At 37.7% G+C, this 23,342-nt stretch overlaps 1 protein-coding gene across 1 annotated transcript; it reads right to left on the reverse strand.

Annotated features, from left to right (window-relative positions):
• Window positions 1–275: 275 nt before the first annotated feature.
• LOC110525132 (doublesex- and mab-3-related transcription factor 2-like) lies at window positions 276–11,422 on the reverse strand. Its single transcript, XM_021605075.2, has 4 exons — window positions 11,102–11,422; window positions 10,448–10,900; window positions 9,796–9,898; window positions 276–1,892 (listed from the first exon to the last, which is right to left on the reverse strand). The coding sequence occupies exons 2-4, from the start codon at window positions 10,805–10,807 to the stop codon at window positions 688–690; spliced, it is 1,668 nt and encodes a 555-aa protein (XP_021460750.2). The 5' UTR covers window positions 10,808–10,900; window positions 11,102–11,422; the 3' UTR covers window positions 276–687.
• Between the last annotated feature and the right edge of the window lie 11,920 nt (window positions 11,423–23,342).

Below are 23,342 nucleotides of genomic sequence, written 5' to 3' on the forward strand. Positions count from 1 at the left end.
CTGTGTCTCTGTGTGTGTCTGTGTGTCTGTGTGCCTGAGTGTCTGTGTGTCTGTGTGTGTGTGTGTGTGTCTGTGTGTCTGTGTGTGTGTAGGTGTGTGTGTGTGTGTGTGTGTGTGTGTGTGTGTGTCTGTGTGTGTGTAGGGGTGTGTGTGTGTGTGTGTGTGTGTGTGTGTGTGTGTCTGTGTGTGTGTGTGTGTGTGTGTGTGTGTCTGTGTGTGTGTAGGTGTGTGTGTGTGTGTGTGTGTGTGTGTGTCTGTGTGTGTGTGTGTGTGTGTGTCTGTGTGTGTGTAGGTGTGTGTGTGTGTGTGTGTGTGTGGGTGTGGGTGTGTGTGTGTGTGTAGGTGTGTGTGTGTGTGTGTGTCTGTGTGTGTGTAGGTGTGTGTGTGTCTGTGGAATGGAAGACCAGTTAAAACAATTGCCTGATCAAATCCTTGGACAGGAGATGGTCTGAGAGAGCACTACATAGTTCAGAGCAGATAGAAACGGATATGTCATAGGGCAGTTGGTCCAATGTCAGAATAGTTTGGTCCATTTCAAGCCAGTGGACCAGACTTAATTGAGGGGTTTGTGCAGAATCATCATTATTTAGCCGATAATGGAGGTCTGAAGGAAAAACGAAATTCGGGGTTGATTTTTGGTCCCAGTAAGTTCCTGGTAAACATGACTGTGAAGCTCTGTTCATACAGTTAGTGTGATGCTCTGTTCATAGCCGGTGATGGCCTATTCAAAATGGCCTCCACAGAGAAGGATAGAGACTGGCTGGACACGACCTTCGTCCCGGCTGACTTAGACAGGAACTCCTTGCTGTATCTATTAGAGCCTTTGAAACTGTAGAAGTCCTTAGAAGGTCCTTCACGGTATTTTCTGGCTGCTTCCTCCAGCAGTTTGTTACAGTATGGGCCCCGGAGCTCGACCCCCGTCCCAGCTCTCTCCCCAGCCCCAGCTCCTACCTCTACCCCAGCCCTCTCTCTCTCTCCAGTCCCGGCCCTAGCCTTCTCACTCAGTGTCTGCTGGATGAGTGAGTGAAAAGAGTTGAGCTTCATGGATAGCGTGTGTTTGGCGCTGTCCTTGCTCAGCTTGTTCAGGACATGTTCGTGGCTGGGGTGGTGAGGGTGAGGCTGGGGGTGATATGTACTTGGAGGGAAGGCCTGTCCGAAGCCTCTCTTCGGGGGAGAGAAGGCTGATCGTTTGCGGTGCCCCCCCTGGGTGAGAGGGGCCTGGGACTGGGCGTGGCCGTCCTGCTGCTGGGGGTCAAAACCCTCGGGGAGGCCCATAGCGACCCTCGACCCCTCGAGCTTGGCGGCAGTGATGGCAGTGGTTGCCGTGGCGTCGTGGTCGGGTGGGAGGCTTTCTGCGGCAGCGGCCATCGTCCTGGGATCCCAGACTGCACCTGGCTTCATGTTCTGGATGGCCGTGGCATTGCGCAGGCACTGCTGGTACAGGAGGGAGGGGCCACGTGGCCACACCATGAACCCTCGCTGAGAGGTCAGCGGTGAGGTCAGAGGGTACTGGCGGTAGGTGGTCGCCACGGAGACATTGGAGGAGATGAGCTCCATGTTGCTGGGGCTGGTGGCATATTTCAGGGAGAGGTCCACACAGCTGGGTGACAGGAAGCGACAGAGTTCCTTGTTGTTATGCTGAGGCTCCTCCGGGGCTGTCTTGTAGGACTTGTACTCTGCAGCATGCCGGACCAGACTGTTGGGGAAGAGCAGAGAGGCTGTAGCAGCCTGGGAGGGTCCTAGCAGCTCTCTCTCCTTGTACTCTCTCTCCAGCATGATCCTCTCCAGCTCTTTGTCAGCAAACGCTCTCCTCTTCCTCATCCTGTCGCTGAGGGGGGGCGGGAGGGACGGGCTGGCCCCCAGGTATGGGTCACCCTGCACCGGACGGTATCCTGAGAGGAGACAGAACAGGGGCAGAGGTGAGATGACATAAAAATCAAATCAAATCAAATTGTATTGGTCACATACACATGGTTAGCAGATGTTATTGCAAATGTAGCGAAATGCTTGTGCTTCTAGTTCTGACAGTAGAGCAATGCAGCAACATAACTAAATAACAATATGATACTATATAATAATAATATAATACTATATGATACTATTTAATATTAATTGATACTATATAATAACAATTTAATACAATATGATACTATATTATAGTCATACTAATAATAATAATACGATTTTCGATTTCATTCTGGGTTAGATTTAATGTTATAGTAAACTGCATAAAGTATACATGATCTGTTTCGTATAACTGTTAATTTTATTGATGTTAAAACTGTTTGTTAAAAAGAAAAGTAACTGCATGCAAATGATTGCAGGTTGACGGTGTGGAGTTAAGACTATTGGATATTTATTTTTATTGATATATGAATCAGATTAGGTTAAATAAGCAGGTTAGATATCAATGATATTAGGTTAAATAAAGCAGGTTAGATATCAGACAGATTAGGTTAAATAAAGCAATTTAGATATCAGACAGATTAGGTTAAATAAACAGGTTAGATATCAGACAGATTAGGTTAAATAAAGCAGGTTAGATATCAGACAGATTAGGTTAAATGAAGCAGGTTAGATATCAGACAGATTAGGTTAAATAAACAGGTTAGATATCAAACAGATTAGGTTAAATAAAGTAGGTTAGATATCAGACAGATTAGGTTAAATAAAGCAGGTTAGATATCAGACAGATTAGGTTAAATAAAGCAGGTTAGATGTCAGACAGATTAGGTTAAATAAGCAAGTTAGATATCAGACAGATTAGGTTAAATAAACAGGTTAGATATCAAACAGATTAGGTTAAATAAACAGGTTAGATATCAGTCAGATTAGGTTAAATAAATAGGTTAGATATCAGTCAGATTAGGTAAATAAAGCAGGTTAGATATCAGTCAGATTAGGTTAAATAAACAGGTTAGATATCAGTCAGAATAGGTTAAATAAAGCAGGTTAGATATCAGAGAGATTAGGTTAAATAAAGCAGGTTTATCAATCAGAGAGATTAGGTTAAATATCCCAGGTTAGATATCAGTCAGATTAGGTAAATAAAGCAGGTTAGATATCAGTCAGATTAGGTTAAATGAAGCAGGTTAGATATCAATCAGATTAGGTTAAATAAAGCAGGTTAGATATCAGACAGATTAGGTTAAATAAAGCAGGTTAGATATCAGACAGATTAGGTTAAATAAAGCAGGTTAGATATCAGACAGATTAGGTTAAATAAACAGGTTAGATATCAGACAGATTAGGTTAAATAAACAGGTTAGATATCAAACAGATTAGGTTAAATAAACAGGTTAGATATCAGTCAGATTAGGTTAAATAAAGCAGGTTAGATATCAATGATATTAGGTTAAATAAAGCAGGTTCGATATCAGACAGATTAGGTTAAATAAAGCAGGTTAGATATCAGACAGATTAGGTTAAATAAAGTAGGTTAGATATCAGACAGATTTGGTTAAATAAAGCAGGTTAGATATCAGACAGATTAGGTTAAATAAACAGGTTAGATATCAGACAGATTAGGTTAAATAAACAGGTTAGATATCAAACAGATTAGGTTAAATAAACAGGTTAGATATCAGTCAGATTAGGTTAAATAAATAGGTTAGATATCAGACAGATTAGGTTAAATAAAGCAGGTTAGATATCAGACAGATTAGGTTAAATAAAGCAGGTTAGATATCAGACAGATTAGGTTAAATAAAGCAGGTTAGATGTCAGACAGATTAGGTTAAATAAACAGGTTAGATATCAAACAGATTAGGTTAAATAAAGTAGGTTAGATATCAGACAGATTAGGTTAAATAAAGCAGGTTAGATATCAGACAGATTAGGTTAAATAAAGCAGGTTAGATGTCAGACAGATTAGGTTAAATAAGCAGGTTAGATATCAGACAGATTAGGTTAAATAAACAGGTTAGATATCAAACAGATTAGGTTAAATAAACAGGTTAGATATCAGTCAGATTAGGTTAAATAAATAGGTTAGATATCAGTCAGATTAGGTAAATAAAGCAGGTTAGATATCAGTCAGATTAGGTTAAATAAACAGGTTAGATATCAGTCAGAATAGGTTAAATAAAGCAGGTTAGATATCAGAGAGATTAGGTTAAATAAAGCAGGTTTATCAATCAGAGAGATTAGGTTAAATATCCCAGGTTAGATATCAGTCAGATTAGGTAAATAAAGCAGGTTAGATATCAGTCAGATTAGGTTAAATGAAGCAGGTTAGATATCAATCAGATTAGGTTAAATAAAGCAGGTTAGATATCAGACAGATTAGGTTAAATAAAGCAGGTTAGATATCAGACAGATTAGGTTAAATAAAGCAGGTTAGATATCAGACAGATTAGGTTAAATAAACAGGTTAGATATCAGACAGATTAGGTTAAATAAACAGGTTAGATATCAAACAGATTAGGTTAAATAAACAGGTTAGATATCAGTCAGATTAGGTTAAATAAAGCAGGTTAGATATCAATGATATTAGGTTAAATAAAGCAGGTTCGATATCAGACAGATTAGGTTAAATAAAGCAGGTTAGATATCAGACAGATTAGGTTAAATAAAGTAGGTTAGATATCAGACAGATTTGGTTAAATAAAGCAGGTTAGATATCAGACAGATTATGTTAAATAAAGCAGGTTAGATATCAATGATATTAGGTTAAATAAATTAGATATCAGACAGATTAGGTTAAATAAAGCAGGTTAGATATCAGACAGATTAGGTTAAATAAAGCAGGTTAGATATCAGACAGATTTATTTAAATAAAGCAGGTTAGATATCAGACAGATTAGGTTAAATAAAGCAGGTTAGATATCAGAAAGATTAGGTTACATAAAGCAGGTTAGATATCAGACAGATTAGGTTAAATAAAGCAGGTTAGATATCAGACAGATTAGGTTAAATAAACAGGTTAGATATCAATGATATTAGGTTAAATAAAGCAGGTTAGATGTCAGACAGATTAGGTTAAATAAAGCAGGTTAGATATCAGTCAGATTAGGTTAAATAAAGCAGGTTAGATATCAAACAGATTAGGTTAAATAAACAGGTTAGATATCAGACAGATTAGGTTAGATAAAGCAGGTTAGATATCAGACAGATTTGGTTAAATAAAGCAGGTTAGATATCAGACAGATTATGTTAAATAAAGCAGGTTAGATATCAATGATATTAGGTTAAATAAATTAGATATCAGACAGATTAGGTTAAATAAAGCAGGTTAGATATCAGACAGATTAGGTTAAATAAAGCAGGTTAGATATCAGACAGATTAGGTTAAATAAAGCAGGTTAGATATCAGACAGATTTGTTTAAATAAAGCAGGTTAGATATCAGACAGATTAGGTTAAATAAAGCAGGTTAGATATCAGAAAGATTAGGTTACATAAAGCAGGTTAGATATCAGACAGATTAGGTTAAATAAAGCAGGTTAGATATCAGACAGATTAGGTTAAATAAACAGGTTAGATATCAATGATATTAGGTTAAATAAAGCAGGTTAGATGTCAGACAGATTAGGTTAAATAAAGCAGGTTAGATATCAGTCAGATTAGGTTAAATAAAGCAGGTTAGATATCAAACAGATTAGGTTAAATAAACAGGTTAGATATCAGACAGATTAGGTTAGATAAAGCAGGTTAGATATCAGACAGATTCGGTTAAATAAAGCAGGTTAGATATCAGTCAGATTAGGTTAAATAAACAGGTTAGATATCAGACAGATTAGGTTAAATAAACAGGTTAGATATCAGACAGATTTGGTTAAATAAACAGGTTAGATATCAGTCAGATTAGGTTAAATAATGCAGGTTAGATATCAGACAGATTAGGTTAAATAAAGCAGGTTAGATATCAGACAGATTAGGTTAAATAAACAGGTTAGATATCAGACAGATTAGGTTAAATAAACAGGTTAGATATCAAACAGATTAGGTTAAATAAACAGGTTAGATATCAGTCAGATTAGGTTAAATAACGCAGGTTAGATATCAATCAGATTAGGTTAAATAAAGCAGGTTAGATATCAATGATATTAGGTTAAATAAAGCAGGTTAGATATCAGACAGATTAGGTTAAATAAACAGGTTAGATATCAGACAGATTAGGTTAAATAAAGCAGGTTAGATATCAGACAGATTAGGTTAAATGAAGCAGGTTAGATATCAGACAGATTAGGTTAAATAAAGTAGGTTAGATATCAGACAGATTAGGTTAAATAAAGCAGGTTAGATATCAGACAGATTAGGTTAAATAAAGCAGGTTAGATATCAGACAGATTTGGTTAAATAAAGCAGGTTAGATATCAGTCAGATTAGGTTAAATAACGCAGGTTAGATATCAATCAGATTAGGTTAAATAAAGCAGGTTAGATATCAATGATATTAGGTTAAATAAAGCAGGTTAGATATCAGACAGATTAGGTTAAATAAAGCAGGTTAGATATCAGACAGATTAGGTTAAATAAAGCAGGTTAGATATCAGACAGATTTGGTTAAATAAAGCAGGTTAGATATCAGACAGATTAGGTTAAATAAAGCAGGTTAGATATCAGACAGATTAGGTTAAATGAAGCAGGTTAGATATCAGACAGATTAGGTTAAATAAAGCAGGTTAGATATCAGTCAGATTAGGTTAAATAAACAGGTTAGATATCAGACAGATTAGGTTAAATAAACAGGTTAGATATCAGTCAGATTAGGTTAAATAAAGCAGGTTAGATATCAGACAGATTAGGTTAAATAAACAGGTTAGATATCAGACAGATTAGGTTAAATAATCAGGTTAGATATCAAACAGATTAGGTTAAATAAACAGGTTAGATATCAATGATATTAGGTTAAATAAAGCAGGTTAGATGTCAGACAGATTAGGTTAAATAAAGCAGGTTAGATATCAGACAGATTTGGTTAAATAAAGCAGGTTAGATATCAGACAGATTAGGTTAAATAAAGCAGGTTAGATATCAGACAGATTAGGTTAAATAAAGCAGGTTAGATATCAGACAGATTAGGTTAAATAAAGCAGGTTAGATATCAGTCAGATTAGGTTAAATAAACAGGTTAGATATCAGACAGATTAGGTTAAATAAACAGGTTAGATATCAGTCAGATTAGGTTAAATAAAGCAGGTTAGATATCAGACAGATTAGGTTAAATAAACAGGTTAGATATCAGACAGATTAGGTTAAATAATCAGGTTAGATATCAAACAGATTAGGTTAAATAAACACGTTAGATATCAATGATATTAGGTTAAATAAAGCAGGTTAGATGTCAGACAGATTAGGTTAAATAAAGCAGGTTAGATATCAGTCAGATTAGGTTAAATAAAGCAGGTTAGATATCAAACAGATTAGGTTAAATAAACAGGTTAGATATCAGACAGATTAGGTTAAATAAACAGGTTGGATATCAGACAGATTTGGTTAAATAAACAGGTTAGATATCAGTCAGATTAGGTTAAATAAAGTAGGTTAGATATCAGTCAGATTAGGTTAAATAAACAGGTTAGATATCAGACAGATTAGGTTAAATAAACAGGTTAGATATCAGACAGATTAGGTTAAATAAACAGGTTAGATATCAGACAGATTAGGTTAAATAAACAGGTTAGATATCAGTCAGATTAGGTTAAATAAAGCAGGTTAGATATCAGACAGATTAGGTTAAATAAACAGGTTAGATATCAGTCAGATTAGGTTAAATAAAGCAGGTTAGATATCAGACAGATTAGGTTAAATAAACAGGTTAGATATCAGTCAGATTAGGTTAAACAAAGCAGGTTAGATATCAGACAGATTAGGTTAAATAAACAGGTTAGATATCAGACAGATTAGGTTAAATAAACAGGTTAGATATCAAACAGATTAGGTTAAATAAACAGGTTAGATATCAGTCAGATTAGGTTAAATGAAGCAGGTTAGATATCAAACAGATTAGGTTAAATAAACAGGTTAGATATCAGTCAGATTAGGTTAAATAAAGCAGGTTAGATATCAGTCAGATTAGGTTAAATAAACAGGTTAGATATCAGACAGATTAGGTTAAATAAACAGGTTAGATATCAGACAGATTAGGTTAAATAAACAGGTTAGATATCAGTCAGATTAGGTTAAATAAACAGGTTAGATATCAGTCAGATTAGGTTAAATAAAGCTTAATAAATCATAGAAACTAATGTACATAAGAACAATTATGTATGTGTCTTTTCCACTTTAAAGCATTTTACAAAACATCTCAAATTGTATTGTGCCTGCTTAGTTCTATCTGATACCTATAAAATAAAGACATTGTAACAAGTCTGAGCGAGAGAGAGAATATCAAGGAGATAAACAAGTATCCAACACCAGTTCATTCAGTAAAACCATCACTTGTAAACAGGGTAAAGGAGTTTCCATCTTAATCTGAGAATAGAATTGCATCGCATAGGATAAAATAGAATAGGAAAGGATAGGATAGGACAGGATAAAATAGAAGAGGTTAAGGAGAGGAGAGGACAGGATAAACAGAATAGGAAAGGTTAAGACAGAATAAAATAGAATAGGAAAGGCTAGGTTAGGACAGGATAAAATAGAAGAGGAAAGGATAGGATAGGACAAGATAAAATAGAATAGGAAAGGCTAGGTTAGGACAGGATAAACAGAAGAGGAAAGGCTAGAAGAGGATAGGACAGGATAAACAGAATAGGAAAGGCTAGGTTAGGACAGGATAAACAGAAGAGGAAAGGCTAGAAGAGGATAGGACAGGATAAACAGAATAGGAAAGGATATAATAGTATAGAACAGAATAGAATAGAATCAGATAGAATGGCATAGGACAAAATAGAATATAATAGAATCAGATAGAATGGTATAGAACAAAATAGAATATAATAGAATATGATAGAATGGTATAGGACAAAATAGAATATAATAGAATATGATAGAATGGTATAGGACAAAATAGAATAGAATATGATAGAATGGTATAGGACAAAATAGAATAGAATATGATAGAATGGTATAGGACAAAATAGAATAGAATAGTATAAGACAAATTGGAATATGATAAAATAGAATAGAATACAATAGTATAGGATAGAAAAGTATATAATATAATATTATAGGATAGAATAGTATAGGATAGAATAGAATAGAATAGAAGTGTATAGGATAGAATAGTATAGGACAAAATAGAATAGAATAGGATGGAATAGTATAGAATACAGTATAGGATAGAAAGGTATATAATATTATAGGATAGAATAGGATAGAGTAGAATACTATAGGATAGAATATAATAGAAGGGTATAGGATAGAATAGTATAGGACAAAATATAATAGTATAGGATAAAATAGTATAGGACAAAATAGAATAGAATAGGATAGAATAGAATAGGATAGAATAGAATAGGATAGAATAGAATAGGATAGAATAGGATAGGATAGAATAGAATAGGATAGAATAGAATAGGATATAATAGAATAGGATAGAATAGAATAGGATAGAATAGAATAGTATAGAATACAATAGTATAGGATAGAAAAGAAAAGTATAGAATATAATATTATAGGATAGAATAGAATAGTATAGAATACAATAGGATAGGACAAAATAGAATAGCATAGGATAGAATAGTATAGAATACAATAGTATAGGATAGAATAGTTTAGAATATAATATTATAGGATAGAATAGAATAGTATATGATAGAATAGAATAGGATAGAACAAAACAGAAAAGTATTCAATAGTTTAGGATAGGATCGACTAGACAAGACTAGAATAGACTACAACTCTGTTACCTTCCAGAATGCTCTTAGCCAGCATCGTTGACGGTCTGATGTGTCTCTGGTAAATAGCTCTTCTCTCTGCTGGAATCTGCTTTCCACAAATTCCCTTTTTATCCTGATAAAATTACAGAAATAAAACTATTTGAATTGTGATTTCAGAGGCCTTATTCGTTTGATACCAGTCCCAAGGTTTTGAAAATATTAGATAAGTGATACCAAGAGGCTACTTATAATATAAATAAAGGATTATTATTAGGCTTTCATCACCCTAGCATGTTACTGTGTTCGGTGAGGAAATAAATAATATAACTCTACTAAACTAAAACTAAACATTTAAAAATATTTTCTGTGTTAGACTTTGCTGCTACTTCCTCTGTCCTGATCATTTCGATGCATAAGACCGAAACGGGACATGATTTCAATTTAGGCCCTTTTTACAATGTTTTTTACAATGTAAAAATGACATATGTTTCTAGTCAATGAAGACAGTTGGAATACCTTTTAAATTAAAATTATTTTAATTTAAGATACAGTTTTGGCAACATTGCTTGCAATAAAGTTGCATGGTGAAACCAACGAGTTTTACACCTTCTCCAATGACTGAAAAAACACACACGCACCTTAATTTAATAACATTATAATTTATTAGAATCCAAACACACACCTCTGTAGCTTGTTGTCTCCGTAGTGCCACCTGAGCCGCCATGACCCGCTGTCTCTCCACCACCAGAAGACAGTTGGCACACTGGCAGTCCCTCCAGCGGCAGAACCGCTTATGCCCCTTCAGACAAGACACCACTCCGTGGTTTCTGCAGCGGGCACACTTCGGCGTCCGGCTTAGCTTACGCTGTTCACCGGACCCCTGGCTGGTGGTGCCCGGCTTGTCATCTCCCTTGGCCCGCGGCTCGTTGTCTCCTGCGCAGGACAGAGAGGAGCTGTAGTCCGGCTGGTCCTGGTCGTCACTTTCGGTATCCAGACTTTCCACGTCGATCTCAAACTCTGCACCGGTGATATCCGTCATCATGTCTTTTTGCCTGTCTCCCGGTGCCTCGTGCCTACCGTCCTATCTCCAAGGTTCTGCCTCACGCGGCGGTTAGTTCACTACAGTCAATACAGTCTGAAATAAAATAATATATCTGTCATTAAAATCCCTATGGAATGATGTTCCACATTGTGCGCCCTATGGATGACAGTTTAATAAATGTCCAATAAACATATCAATTAGTAATAAACAGAGACATAATAACAGCATATGTTCCCTCCAATCTATGAAGTGTGAAAAACGAGTAAGATAAATGGGTAAACCAGTTAGACTTACTTCAATGCAGGCAGGCAACTCCAGAAAAGACTCAAAGTTCCTTCCAACATCTACTCCTTATTGCAGTTTGTCTCTAGTCAGTGCGCTCTGAACTGATGAACTTGTCTGTAAAACAACACTGACAGACACCGCTGACAATCTGTTTAATTGTTGCTCAATGTACCGCGGAACAGAGAGAGATATCCCAACGATAAATACAGACGTTGTTTTGACGTGGTCTGTCACTCTGGTCCGCTCCACGGTTTTCTTCCAGGCTTGAGCCAGAGCACCATCCCTATGAAGAATTTGGGTGCGAGTGGATTCCATCGTGATTGGCTCGTTTTCAACCCCTCGACCCTATTGGCTGTTCACGACGTTCTCGTTGTTGATCTAATTGTTGTAATGGCGTGGAGTTACAATCTAAACAAAACGAGGAAATGATTCATCAACATATTGGAGAGCAGAAAGCAAGAGAGAGAGGCTATGAGGCTATATAGAGGGCTTGATAGTGGCCTCATGCGTAATGACAGCCTGTAGCATAGGCCTCATATTCAATGGGAAGAACTTGAAGCTCTTATCAATTCATTGAGTGTAGCAACGTTGTCTGACACAAGATTGGATTCCATCCAATTGGTGCCAGATTTTCATGCGCATATTCAACAATTCACGTAAAAATATCCATCAAATTGACTTGCTGCTGAAAACATGATGTGCGGGATGGGGTAGTGCACATACAAATGACTTTGGTGGTTAAATTCCCATGTACCGAATAAAAAATACACGTTACATGGGTTTCCATCGCATTTTCAACTCTACAAATGGTTTTGTCACCAAAAATGTTCCGTTATATAGCAAATGTGCTCTAGCCAACAGCTCGCAGATAAAGTGTGGGTACGGTACATAATTAGATTATTATGGACAAAAGGGCAAAATGATTTTTATTTGTCAACCTCATCACCGTGCATTTTCACCACCCTGTGAAGTTCATCATAATGTATTTAATATGTAGCCTATTAGCTTAAACCGCGTGCTTTCCCGAGTCGTATTGGGAGGACGACACGAAATACTATCACCACGTGACTCCAAGTTTATTTCAAAATCAAGGTTATTATATCAATGTTTGCCCATAAAAGCGGTTCTACGACATTTCTTGCATAGTTAATTTTACTGACACAAAAAGAGCCCACCTTGTCTAGCATATTTAGTTTTGTCTACATTTGGTACACTTACCGACAGATTTGCTGTTTCCATCAGGCCTGTTGTGTCATGTACTTAACTTTCATTAACCGGTTGGATGGAAACCTGGTTATTTAAAATACAACTTCATAGGTGTTCTTTGCATTTGATTTTTTGAATGGTCTTACTGTCGGTTGGAATGATCCCAATTAGGCCCTATTAAATTCTAAATTATTCAACAGCATTTACACTTTGTTACAATGACGTTAGACCATTCAGCAGACACTCTTATACGGAGCGATTTACATGAGCAATTAAGATGAAGTCCCTTGCTCAAGGGCACATCGACAGACTTTTCATCTAGTCATTTGTTTTAAAATAATACTTGGAATAATTCTAAATAATAGTCCTATTACAATCAGATGCTAAATATGCCTAAAATAACCGCAGGTTACATGTTGTACGAGGAAACAACATTCGGGCTAGGCCTGTATGACAAATGTAGGCTACACAATTAAATACATTTTTCACAATGATCAAAATACTTTCAGACTTTACCAATGCCTACATTGTCTTTGTTATTGATGTTTTAATGTATAAATACATTAATAAGTGTAATAAGTGCTTACAAACTGGCATATTTTTTACCTGATGTTGCACCATTGACTACATTTTATTTTATATAATGTATTTCATCATAATATAGGCCTTCAGATATTATCCAAAAGGCCTGCTACGCAGTTACATTACCTATCACCTACCTCCCTACCGTTTCAACCCTGTCAATGTGAGCAGCTGGAGTTAGTGAGACAAAGTGACAGAGTACAGATTGGCCTGATTAGAAAGTTGACACAACAAACGAGTCTGTGAAAACACTGTGTCAGTATGCGGGACTAGAGGACACTAGAGAACACTCTCACTGCCTGCCTGTCCCACCCTACAGACCTTGGAGTTGTAGTATGATACACAGGCGGCGACGTGAGAAGAAATCTTCACAATGTCACCCTACAGATTCATGGTTCGTGTTTCAATATAACTTGCAACTTAAATATGACATCCTATAGGAATATATAAATCCATTCAAATCAAAACAAATGTTATTGGTCACAAATATGGTTAGCATATGTGAATGCGAATGTAGCGAAATGCTTGTGCTTCTACTTCCGACTTTGCAGTAATATCTAACAAGTAATCTAACAAATAAATATATGGAGGAGCGATGGCGTGCGGCATAGGCAAGATGCAGTAGATGGTATAGAATACAGTATATACATATGAGATGAGTAATGCAGGATATGTAAACATTATTAAAGTGGTGTAATTTAAGGTGACTAGAGATACCTTTATTAAGTCTGTTTATTTAAGTGGCCAGAGATTTGAGTCTGTATGTTGGCAGCAGCCTCTCTATGTTAGTAATGGCTGTTTACCAGTCTGATGACCTAGCGGGTTAGCTCCATGAGAACCAGTAGGTTAGGGATCTGTTGAGGATGCTGTAATGTGACACCGAACTATAGGAACATAGTTGACCGCGGGAGATTCCAGGGGAGAGGGGCCCCATTCGGAGATCGATTAGACGCGTGTTTCAGACGCTTCTGTTGTAGATCAATACATCTGACTAATTGGGATTTTATTTTTAGGGTCATATAAAAAGTTGTTGAAGCTGTTTCCTTCAATATGGTGCCTCCATGAATAGAACAATTCAAGGAAACAAACGTGTTGAATTGGTCATTAAAATAGGTTGGACAAAGTTTTAGCCTTTTACTGCAGTGGGCTAAATCAGGGTCACGCAGTGTTTCTTGGAAGTATTTAACATATCTACTTTTAAACAAAAATATACACCTCACACACATGGTTATTGGCTTTCAAAAATAAGACACCTGTACCATGTCAGATATAGAGTTGAAATGTATTACGTTTTGAGTTTGCATCCCAATATTAAACTTCATAAGAATGAAATTGAACAAAACCGTTTGACATAGAAACCAGATTTTAAATGTTTATTAATTCTGAAAAATGTGAACATTCCACCCATGAGGCCAGAGAGGCCAATTTGGTAATTTGACTGCAGGAATGCGCTACATACTGAAGGCCTAGGCCTGTTTTGGGGTCCACAGAAGCCTATATAGTCTTATGAGAGACACCTTTTTATCAATCATCCCCACAATGAGGGGCCTTGGAAAAAGATGAGGCTTTTGTGCATAAAGGTCTAGATCAGAACCTACAAGGAATCGGATTTCAAAAGGATGTTCCTCTTTTGCGTTGCCTAAAATGTTGCAAAAATAATGAAAGGACATAAACATGATGACGAAATCATCTGTGGCAGCTGGAAGACAGTCCATTTTTTATTATAGATTAAAATGTTCTTTAGTTCTATCAGTTTTCCTTGGCTAGTCCGATATAGGTTATAGGCTGCACAGAAGGTATAATACGTGATCTGATTAATACTACAGGGGAAGATTAGGCTTAAATCATTTATCTGAAAGTGCAGACGGGAAATATTGGCTAGACTTTTTTTATGAGAAAAACACAAAATACAAAATGTATTTTCATATGATATATTCAAAATTAAGAGTGTGTTTTGGGAAATGGGTAACATTTGCCCTAGGCCTACATGAAAACAGAGAAGAAGAATTGGATATGAAGCGACCATGCCTAGCCTACTCATTTCAGTGAAGCCTTCGCTGCCAGAGAGTGTTTTGACTGCAGTTTGTAACTTAACTTGTTGTCCAGTTTTTCCATTGTTGAGACCTGCCATTCCCTGAGCATTCACACAGGCCTCCCTCCCAACATGTGGTGAAGCCGTCAGTGGGGCTATGCAGGTGCAGCTTGCCACTCTCTCCTCTTTTCTAATTTATTATCGGGGTTATGACCGCCTCTACCTTAGCACTGCCCAGGGTGCCATTTCCCCGGCAGGAATGCTTTGATGTAGCCGGTCACAGTGTCTTCCAAACAGATTAGATGACCCAATATGAGCGCCGGGTGTCTTAACAGAGGTCCGATCTATGTAACCTCTTCGCTCCCAAAAGGAAATATACTCTTTTTGGGTTTTCTCTATTAGACCAAATAAGACACATTTTATTCATGGCCTTGGTTCCGACTGTTGATGTGGTGAGTTCATTTTTCAGATCAGAGATGTGCATTGGGAAATCAAGCTGGCATTCAACTTCATGTGTGTTGTTAGGCCTCATAAAATTCTAAATGTTTCATAAAATTCTGTTAATTATATTTCTATGGAGTTAATGAAATCAGGGTTCCAGTAAGAGCCTGACTATGTCCCAGTTTATACCTGGTTCTAACATGTGTCCCAGTTTATACCTGGTTCTAACATGTGTCCCAGTTTATACCTGGTTCTAACATGAGTCCCAGTTTATACCTGGTTCTAACTTGCATCCTTTGTCCTGATCTTGTCCACATTCTGATTGTGTCCACATTTTCAGACAGGTGTAGACGATTAAAAGACACATTGTGATTTGATTGTGATCAGATCTTCCTGCCCTCCTCCATAGGTAGTCAGACACATGTTGTGTCTGAATATCTTACAAGTGTTTACAGATCTGGACAGATCTTTTATTTTTGGAAACTAAGTTTACAATTTTAATTCAGAAAATGAAGACAAATGGCATGGACAAAATGATCGTCACCCCGGAGCTAGTACTTGGTTGCAGAACCTTTGGCCAAGATAACTACTGACAAATGGTTCTTGTAGCCATCAATAGAGTACCACAGTATGAGTCATAATACCCATAAAACCTAGCGGACAAACAGGGAAAGAGTTCATATCGTTTTTCCACCATTCATTTCTCCCCATAGGGGACTTTAGAAACACTTCAAATAAGGGCTGTGTTTTGTGTAGGCTTAATAATGGTGTGTATCTCTGTAGGACAACTTGACTTGTATCAATGTTTGCCTGTATTTATGCCCCCAAAATGACATTTTATTAGTTGCTAATGTGGCTATCATAAAGAACTACAAATGACATGATGATCTGGACGAATCAAGGTAAGAATCTCTGGATGAACTATCTAATCTTAGCTAAATGTAGTAATTAATAAATTGCCTACATTTGTTTAAATTTACATTTCTGTGAAACGTCTTGTGCACGTTTTAAATTGACACAATACCTGTTAGCCAAGGGATCAGTTAGAGATGATGTGTAGGAGCTGGCAGGGGATTTGAAGTTTTGCATGACATCTGCTTTGATGTTAATTAGCATTTTCGAATCTGAGAGTAAATTGAAAGGGTAAACAAAAGGTTATAATAGATAGTCAGTTGTAATGGTATTACCACAGCTGTAAAGCTATTACCACAGCTGTAAAGCTTTTACCACAGCTGTAATGGTATTACCACAGCTGTAATGGTATTACTACAGCTGTAATGGTATTACTACAGCTGTAATGGTATTACCACAGCTGTAATGGTATTACCACAGCTGCAATGGTATTACTACAGCTGTAATGGTATTACTACAGCTGTAATGGTATTACCACAGCTGTAATGGTATTACTACAGCTGTAATGGTATTACCACAGCTGTAATGGTATTACCACAGCTGTAATGGTATTACCACAGCTGTAATGGTATTACCACAGCTGTAATGGTACTACTACAGCTGTAATGGTATTACCACAGCTGTAATGGTATTACCACAGCTGTAATGGTATTACTACAGCTGTAATGGTATTACCACAGCTGTAATGGTATTACCACAGCTGTAATGGTACTACTACAGCTGTAATGGTATTACTACAACTGTAATGGTATTACCACAACTGTAATGGTATTACTACAGCTGTAATGGTATTACTACAGCTGTAATGGTATTAGCACAGCTGTAATGGTATTACCACAGCTGTAATGGTATTACTACAGCTGTAATGTTATTACTACAGCTGTAATGGTATTACTACAGCTGTAATTGTGTTACTACAGCTGTAATGGTATTACCACAGCTGCAATGGTATTACTACAGCTGTAATGGTATTACTACAGCTGTAATGGTATTACTACAGCTGTAATTGTGTTACTACAGCTGTAATGGTATTACCACAGCTGTAATGGTATTACTACAGCTGTAATGGTATTACCACAGCTGTAACACTAATAAAGGGAAAGGGGGATACCTAGAGAATACCTAACTGAATATATTCATCTGAAATGTGTCTTCCCCATTCAACCCTTCTGAATCAGAGCGTTGCTGAGGGCTGTCTTAATGGACATCCACATCATCGGTCCCCGGGGACCAGTGGATTACCTGCCTTGCACAGGGAGCCTAATATATTGATCAAAGTCACCTTGTCCAAGATAGATTTACATTGTAGGGCTCACGCAGTAAACAGTAACATGATCATGGTATAGACATTGTCATGTTATGTTAATTAGCTCTGCTAAGGGTTAATCACTAACCAGACATCAATTGTCTCCATATGACGTGGGCCCTAAACTCTCATGCACACATACACACACCGTGCACACAGACACACACACCGTGCACACACTCACACCAAGGGCTTGTTGACTTAGTGGAGGGCAATCAAATGTTTTGCGGACCAAGTCAGAACCAGAGTCCTATTTACAGGGTGGCCTATATAGTTCTGGTCTAAGTCAGAGTCCTATATGGTTCTGGTCTAAGTCAGAGTCCTATATGGTTCTGGTCTAAGTCAGAGTCCTATATAGTTCTGGTCTAAGTCAGAGTCCTATATAGTTCTGGTCTAAGTCAGAGTCCTATATGGTTCTGGTCTAAGTCAGAGTCCTATATGGTTCTGGTCTAAGTCAGAGTCCTATATAGTTCTGGTCTAAGTCAGAGTCCTATATAGTTCTGGTCTAAGTCAGAGTCCTATATGGTTCTGGTCTAAGTCAGAGTCCTATATGGTTCTGGTCTAAGTCAGAGTCCTATATGGTTCTGGTCTATGTCAGAGTCCTATATAGTTCTGGTCTATGTCAGAGTCCTATATGGTTCTGGTCTATGTCAGAGTCCTATATGGTTCTGGTCTAAGTCAGAGTCCTATATAGTTCTGGTCTATGTCAGAGTTCTATATAGTTCTGGTCCATGTCAGAGTCCTATATGGTTCTGGTCTAAGTCAGAGTCCTATATGGTTCTGGTCTAAGTCAGAGTCCTATATAGTTCTGGTCTATGTCAGAGTTCTATATAGTTCTGGTCCATGTCAGAGTCCTATATGGTTCTGGTCCATGTCAGAGTCCTATATGGTTCTGGTCCATGTCAGAGTCCTATATGGTTCTGGTCTAAGTCAGAGTCCTATATAGTTCTGGTCTATGTCAGAGTTCTATATAGTTCTGGTCCATGTCAGAGTCCTATATGGTTCTGGTCTAAGTCAGAGTCCTATATAGTTCTGGTCTAAGTCAGAGTCCTATATAGTTCTGGTCTAAGTCAGAGTCCTATATAGTTCTGGTCTAAGTCAGAGTCCTATATAGTTCTGGTCTATGTCAGAGTCCTATATGGTTCTGGTCCATGTCAGAGTCCTATATAGTTCTGGTCTAAGTCAGAGTCCTATATAGTTCTGGTCTAAGTCAGAGTCCTATATGGTTCTGGTCTAAGTCAGAGTCCTATATGGTTCTGGTCTATGTCAGAGTCCTATATGGTTCTGGTCCATGTCAGAGTCCTATATAGTTCTGGTCTAAGTCAGAGTCCTTTATGGTTCTGGTCTAAGTCAGAGTCCTATATAGTTCTGGTCCATGTCAGAGTCCTATATGGTTCTGGTCTATGTCAGAGTTCTATATTGCTCTGTTCCAAGCAATTGGGGATGCAAATATAGGCAATTAGGATTCATGTTTTACATTCATTGTTTGGCCTTATTGGTCAACAATACAATATGACAATTAAATTAATTAGATTCAGTTCATATTCTCCTTTGCCTTATGCTAGAGCAGTCAGATTACGTTTTATTCTCTTTGAACATCTCACCATCAATGTTGCTCAAGTATAATTTTTGGAGAGGAGTAGAAAGCGCTCAACCATCTACCAGCACTCAGCTGATAACTTCTGTATTGAGGGAAAATGATAATGCTACGACTGTGATGTGGTTGTCTCACCGAGATGAGTGAACTAACCGTAAGTCACTCTGGATAAGAGTGTCTGATAAATGACCAAAATGTCATGTCAAATTGTCTGCGATCCAAAATCATAAAACCAGTTGAAGGGAATTGGCATCTCTCTCTCTCTCTCTCTCTCTCTCTCTCATAGCCCAATTAAAATATTAATTTAGCAAGTATTCAGACCCTTTAGTATGAGTCTTGAAATTGAGCTCAGTTGCATCCTGTTTCCATTGATCATCCTTCAGATGTTTCTGCAACTTGATTGGAGTCCACCTGTGGTAAATTCAATTGATTGGACATGATTTGGAAAGGCACACACCTGTCTATATAAGGTCCCCCAGTTAACCGTGCATGTCAGAGCAAAAACCAAGCCATGAAGTCAAAGGAATTGTCTGTAGAGCTCTGAGACAGGATTGTGTTGAGCCACAGCTCTGGGGAAGGGTACCAAAACATTTCTACAGCATTGATGGTCCCCAAGAACACAGTGGCCTCCATCATTCTTAAATGGTAGAAGTTTTGAACCACCAAGACTCCTCCTAGACCTGGCCGTTCAGCCAAACTGAGCAATCAGGGGAGAATGGCTTGGTCAAGGAGGTGACCAAGAAGCCGATGGTCACTCTGACAGAGTTCCAGAGTTCCTCTGTGGACATGAGCGAACTTTCCAGAAGGACAGCCATCTCTGCAGCACTCCAATCAGGCCTTTATGGTAGAGTGGCCAGACGGAAGCCACTCCTCAGTAAAAGGCACATGACAGCCCACTTGGAGTTTTCCAAAATGCACCTAAAGGACTCTCAGACCATGAAAAACAAGATTCTCTGGTCTGATGAAACCAAGTTTGAACTCTTTGGCCTGAATGCCAAGTGTCACATCCGAAGGAAACCTGGCACCATCCCTACGGTGAAGCATGGTGGTGGCAACATCATGCTGAGGGGATGTTTTTCAGCGGCAGTGACTGGGAGACTAGTTAGGATCGAGGGAAAGATGATTTGAGCAAAGTACAGAGACATACTTCATGAAAACCTGCTCCAGAGTGCTCAGTACTGGGGTGAAGATTCTCCTTCCAGCAGGACAATAACCCAAGGCACACAGCCAAGACAATACAGGATTGGCTTTGGGACAAGTCTCTGAATGTCCTTGAGTGTCCCAACCAGAGCCAGACTTGAACCGGATAGATCAGGGTAGCCTAGTGGTTAGAGCGTTGGACTAGTAACCGGAAGGTTGCAAGTTCAAACCCCCGAGCTGACAAGGTACAAATCTGTCGTTCTGCCCCTGAACAGGCAGTTAACCCACTGTTCCCAGGCCGTCATTGAAAATAAGAATTTGTTCTTAACTGACTTGCCTGGTTAAATAAAGGTAAAATAAAAAATAAAAAATTACTGAAGAGACCTGAAAACAGCTGTGCAGCGGCGCTCCCCATCCAACCTGACAGAGCTTGAGAGGATCTGCAGAGAAGAATGGGAGAAACTCCCCAAATACAGGTGAACCAAGCTTGTAGCGTCGTACCCAAGAAGACTTGAGACTGTAATCGCTGCCGAAGGTGCTTCAACAAAGTACTGAGTAAAGGGTCTGAAACCGTATGTAAATATTTCATTTTTACATTTTTATACATTTGCACCATTTCTAAAAACAAGTTTTTTCTTTGTAGATTATGGGTATCGTGTGTTGATTGAGGGCGGGGGAAACATTATTAAACATTTTAGAATAAGGCTGAGTAGCAGGGTTAAATATACACTACCGTGCAAAAGTTTGGGGTCACTTAGACATTTCCTTGTTTTTTAAAGAAAAGCACATTTTTTGTCCATTAAAATAACATCAAATGGATCAGAAATACAGTGTAACATTGTTAATGTTGAAAATGACTATTATAGCTGGAAACTGCTGATTTTGTTATGGAATATCTACATACACGTTCAGAGGCCCAATATCAGCAACCATCACTCCTGTGTTCCAGTGGCATGTTGTGTTAGCTAATCCAAGTTGATCATTTTAAAAGCCTAATTGATCATTAGAAAACCCTTTTGCAATTATATTAGCACAGCTGAAAACTGTTGTTCTGATTAAATAAGTAATACAACTGGCCTTCTTTAGACTAGTTGAGTATCTGGAGCATCAGCATTTGTGGGTTCGATTACAGCCTCAAAAAGGCCAGAAGCAAAGACCTTTCTTCTGAAACTCTTCAGTCTATTCTTGTTCTGAGAAAGGAAGGCTAATCCATGCGATAAAATGAAAATGGATTAGCTAACACAACGTCCATTGGAACACAGGAGTGATGCTGGCTGATAATGGGCCTCTATACGCCTATGTAGGTATGCCATAAGAAATCAGCCGTTTCCAGCTACAAAAGTCATTTACAACATTAACAATGTCTACACTGTATTTCTGATCAATTTGATGTTATTTTAATGAACCAAAAATGAGCTTTACTTAAAAAAAAAGGACATTTCTAAGTGACCCAACTTTTGAACGTCAGTGTAGGCTATTATAAATGTGGTGTTTTAGTAGCAGGGTTAACTACATTCTATTATAACTGTGTTTTGGTAGCAGGGTTAAATATAGCCTATTAGAAATGTTGTTTTTGTCACACCCTGATCTGTTTCACCTGTCCTTGTGCTTGTCTAAATATTGCCTACTATAAATGTGTTTAGTAGTGGGGCTAAAGAGAGCCTATTATAAATGTATTATTTTAGTAGCAGGCTTAAATATAGGCTATTATACATGTGTTTTAGTACAATGGATAAATATAGCATATTATAAATGTGGTGTTTTAGTACAAAAACAATTTAATACATTTTAGAATAAGGCTGTTTTAGTGGCAGCATAAAAAATAGGCTATTATGAATGTTTTTTAGTAGCAGGGTTAAATAACACTAGGGCAACTAAAATGTTACTAGATCATTTTTTGTTAAATTGTTAGCGAATTGAATTAATGATATTTTATGTTTTACATAGATGGGGCTTCTGAGAAAAATAACCTGTGTAGCTCAGTGGGTGGAGCTTGCAACGCCAGGGTTGTAAGTTCAATTCCCACGGGGGATCAGTATGATATAAAAAGTATGATAATGTTTGAAGTCGCTGTGGATAAGAGCGTCTGCTAAATGACGTAAATGTAAAATACCCAAAGTCCTTATGCACTTGTGTAACCCTGATATTATGGAAGTGTGTTTCCTCTCCTGACCACACGGTGGTAGAATAGAGTCCAATTTTATAAGCCCTTTATGGCTCAACCAATCTCCTGCTGTAGTAGGTCTGTGGTCATTTTCATCCAATTCTATACTCACTGATTCTTGAAGAATAGAACTGAGGAATTAGTTTATCTAATTCCATAATAACCAGCAATAAGGTAGTTTTACTCAATTGTTTATATTTTTGTTGTCATTAGTTGTACAATCAACAGCTCAGGTTTTAGATCAAAATATGTTATAAAATCTAATTTGGGTTCTCAGTCATTCCATCTGTAACATCATTGTATCTGTCCCTCTCCGGGCTCGAACCAGGGACCCTCTGCACACATAGACAACAGCTACCCTCGAAGCATCGTTACCCATCGCTCCACAGAAGCCATGGTCCTTGCAGAGTAAGGGGAACAACTACTTCAAGATCTCAGAGCGAGTGACGTCACGGATTGAAGCGCTGTTAGTGCGCACCCGCTAACTAGCCATTTCACACCGGTTACACCAGCCTAATCTCGGTCTAGGAATTTGAGAGGGGTGACATTTCTCCAGCCTCATCCCTTAACCAAGCCAAGTGTCATTGGACTGAAATACAAACTCAGGATTGTGACAAAACTACTAGGCCTATTGGATAAACTATGCTTGTTATTCTATACCTAAAATATAAACAACTTCAATCCACAGTCAGAGCTATATTGGAAGATGTGTGTAGATTAATGAATATGCCATTAGGGTTCAATTATACAGCTAGGTGGTGCTATAGGACAGAGATTGAATAATATAATAATGCCATTTGTAGACATTTTCATCCAAAGCAATTTACGTATGTGTGGCCCCAACAAGAATTTAACTCCTGACCCTTGGCA

The sequence above is a fragment of the Oncorhynchus mykiss genome, chromosome 6 (genome assembly GCF_013265735.2).
Source record: "Oncorhynchus mykiss isolate Arlee chromosome 6, USDA_OmykA_1.1, whole genome shotgun sequence".
NCBI lineage: Eukaryota > Metazoa > Chordata > Actinopteri > Salmoniformes > Salmonidae > Oncorhynchus > Oncorhynchus mykiss.

Coding starts and splice junctions, on each gene's coding strand:
- LOC110525132 (XM_021605075.2), bottom strand. CDS start 10,807: ATGATGACGGATATCACCGGTGCAGAGTTTGAGATCGACGTGGAAAGT. Junction 9,899..10,447: donor GGAGACAACAAGCTACAGAG/GTGTGTGTTTGG, acceptor TAATTTTATCAG/GATAAAAAGGGAATTTGTGG. Junction 1,893..9,795: donor GGCTAAGAGCATTCTGGAAG/GTAACAGAGTTG, acceptor GTCTCCTCTCAG/GATACCGTCCGGTGCAGGGT.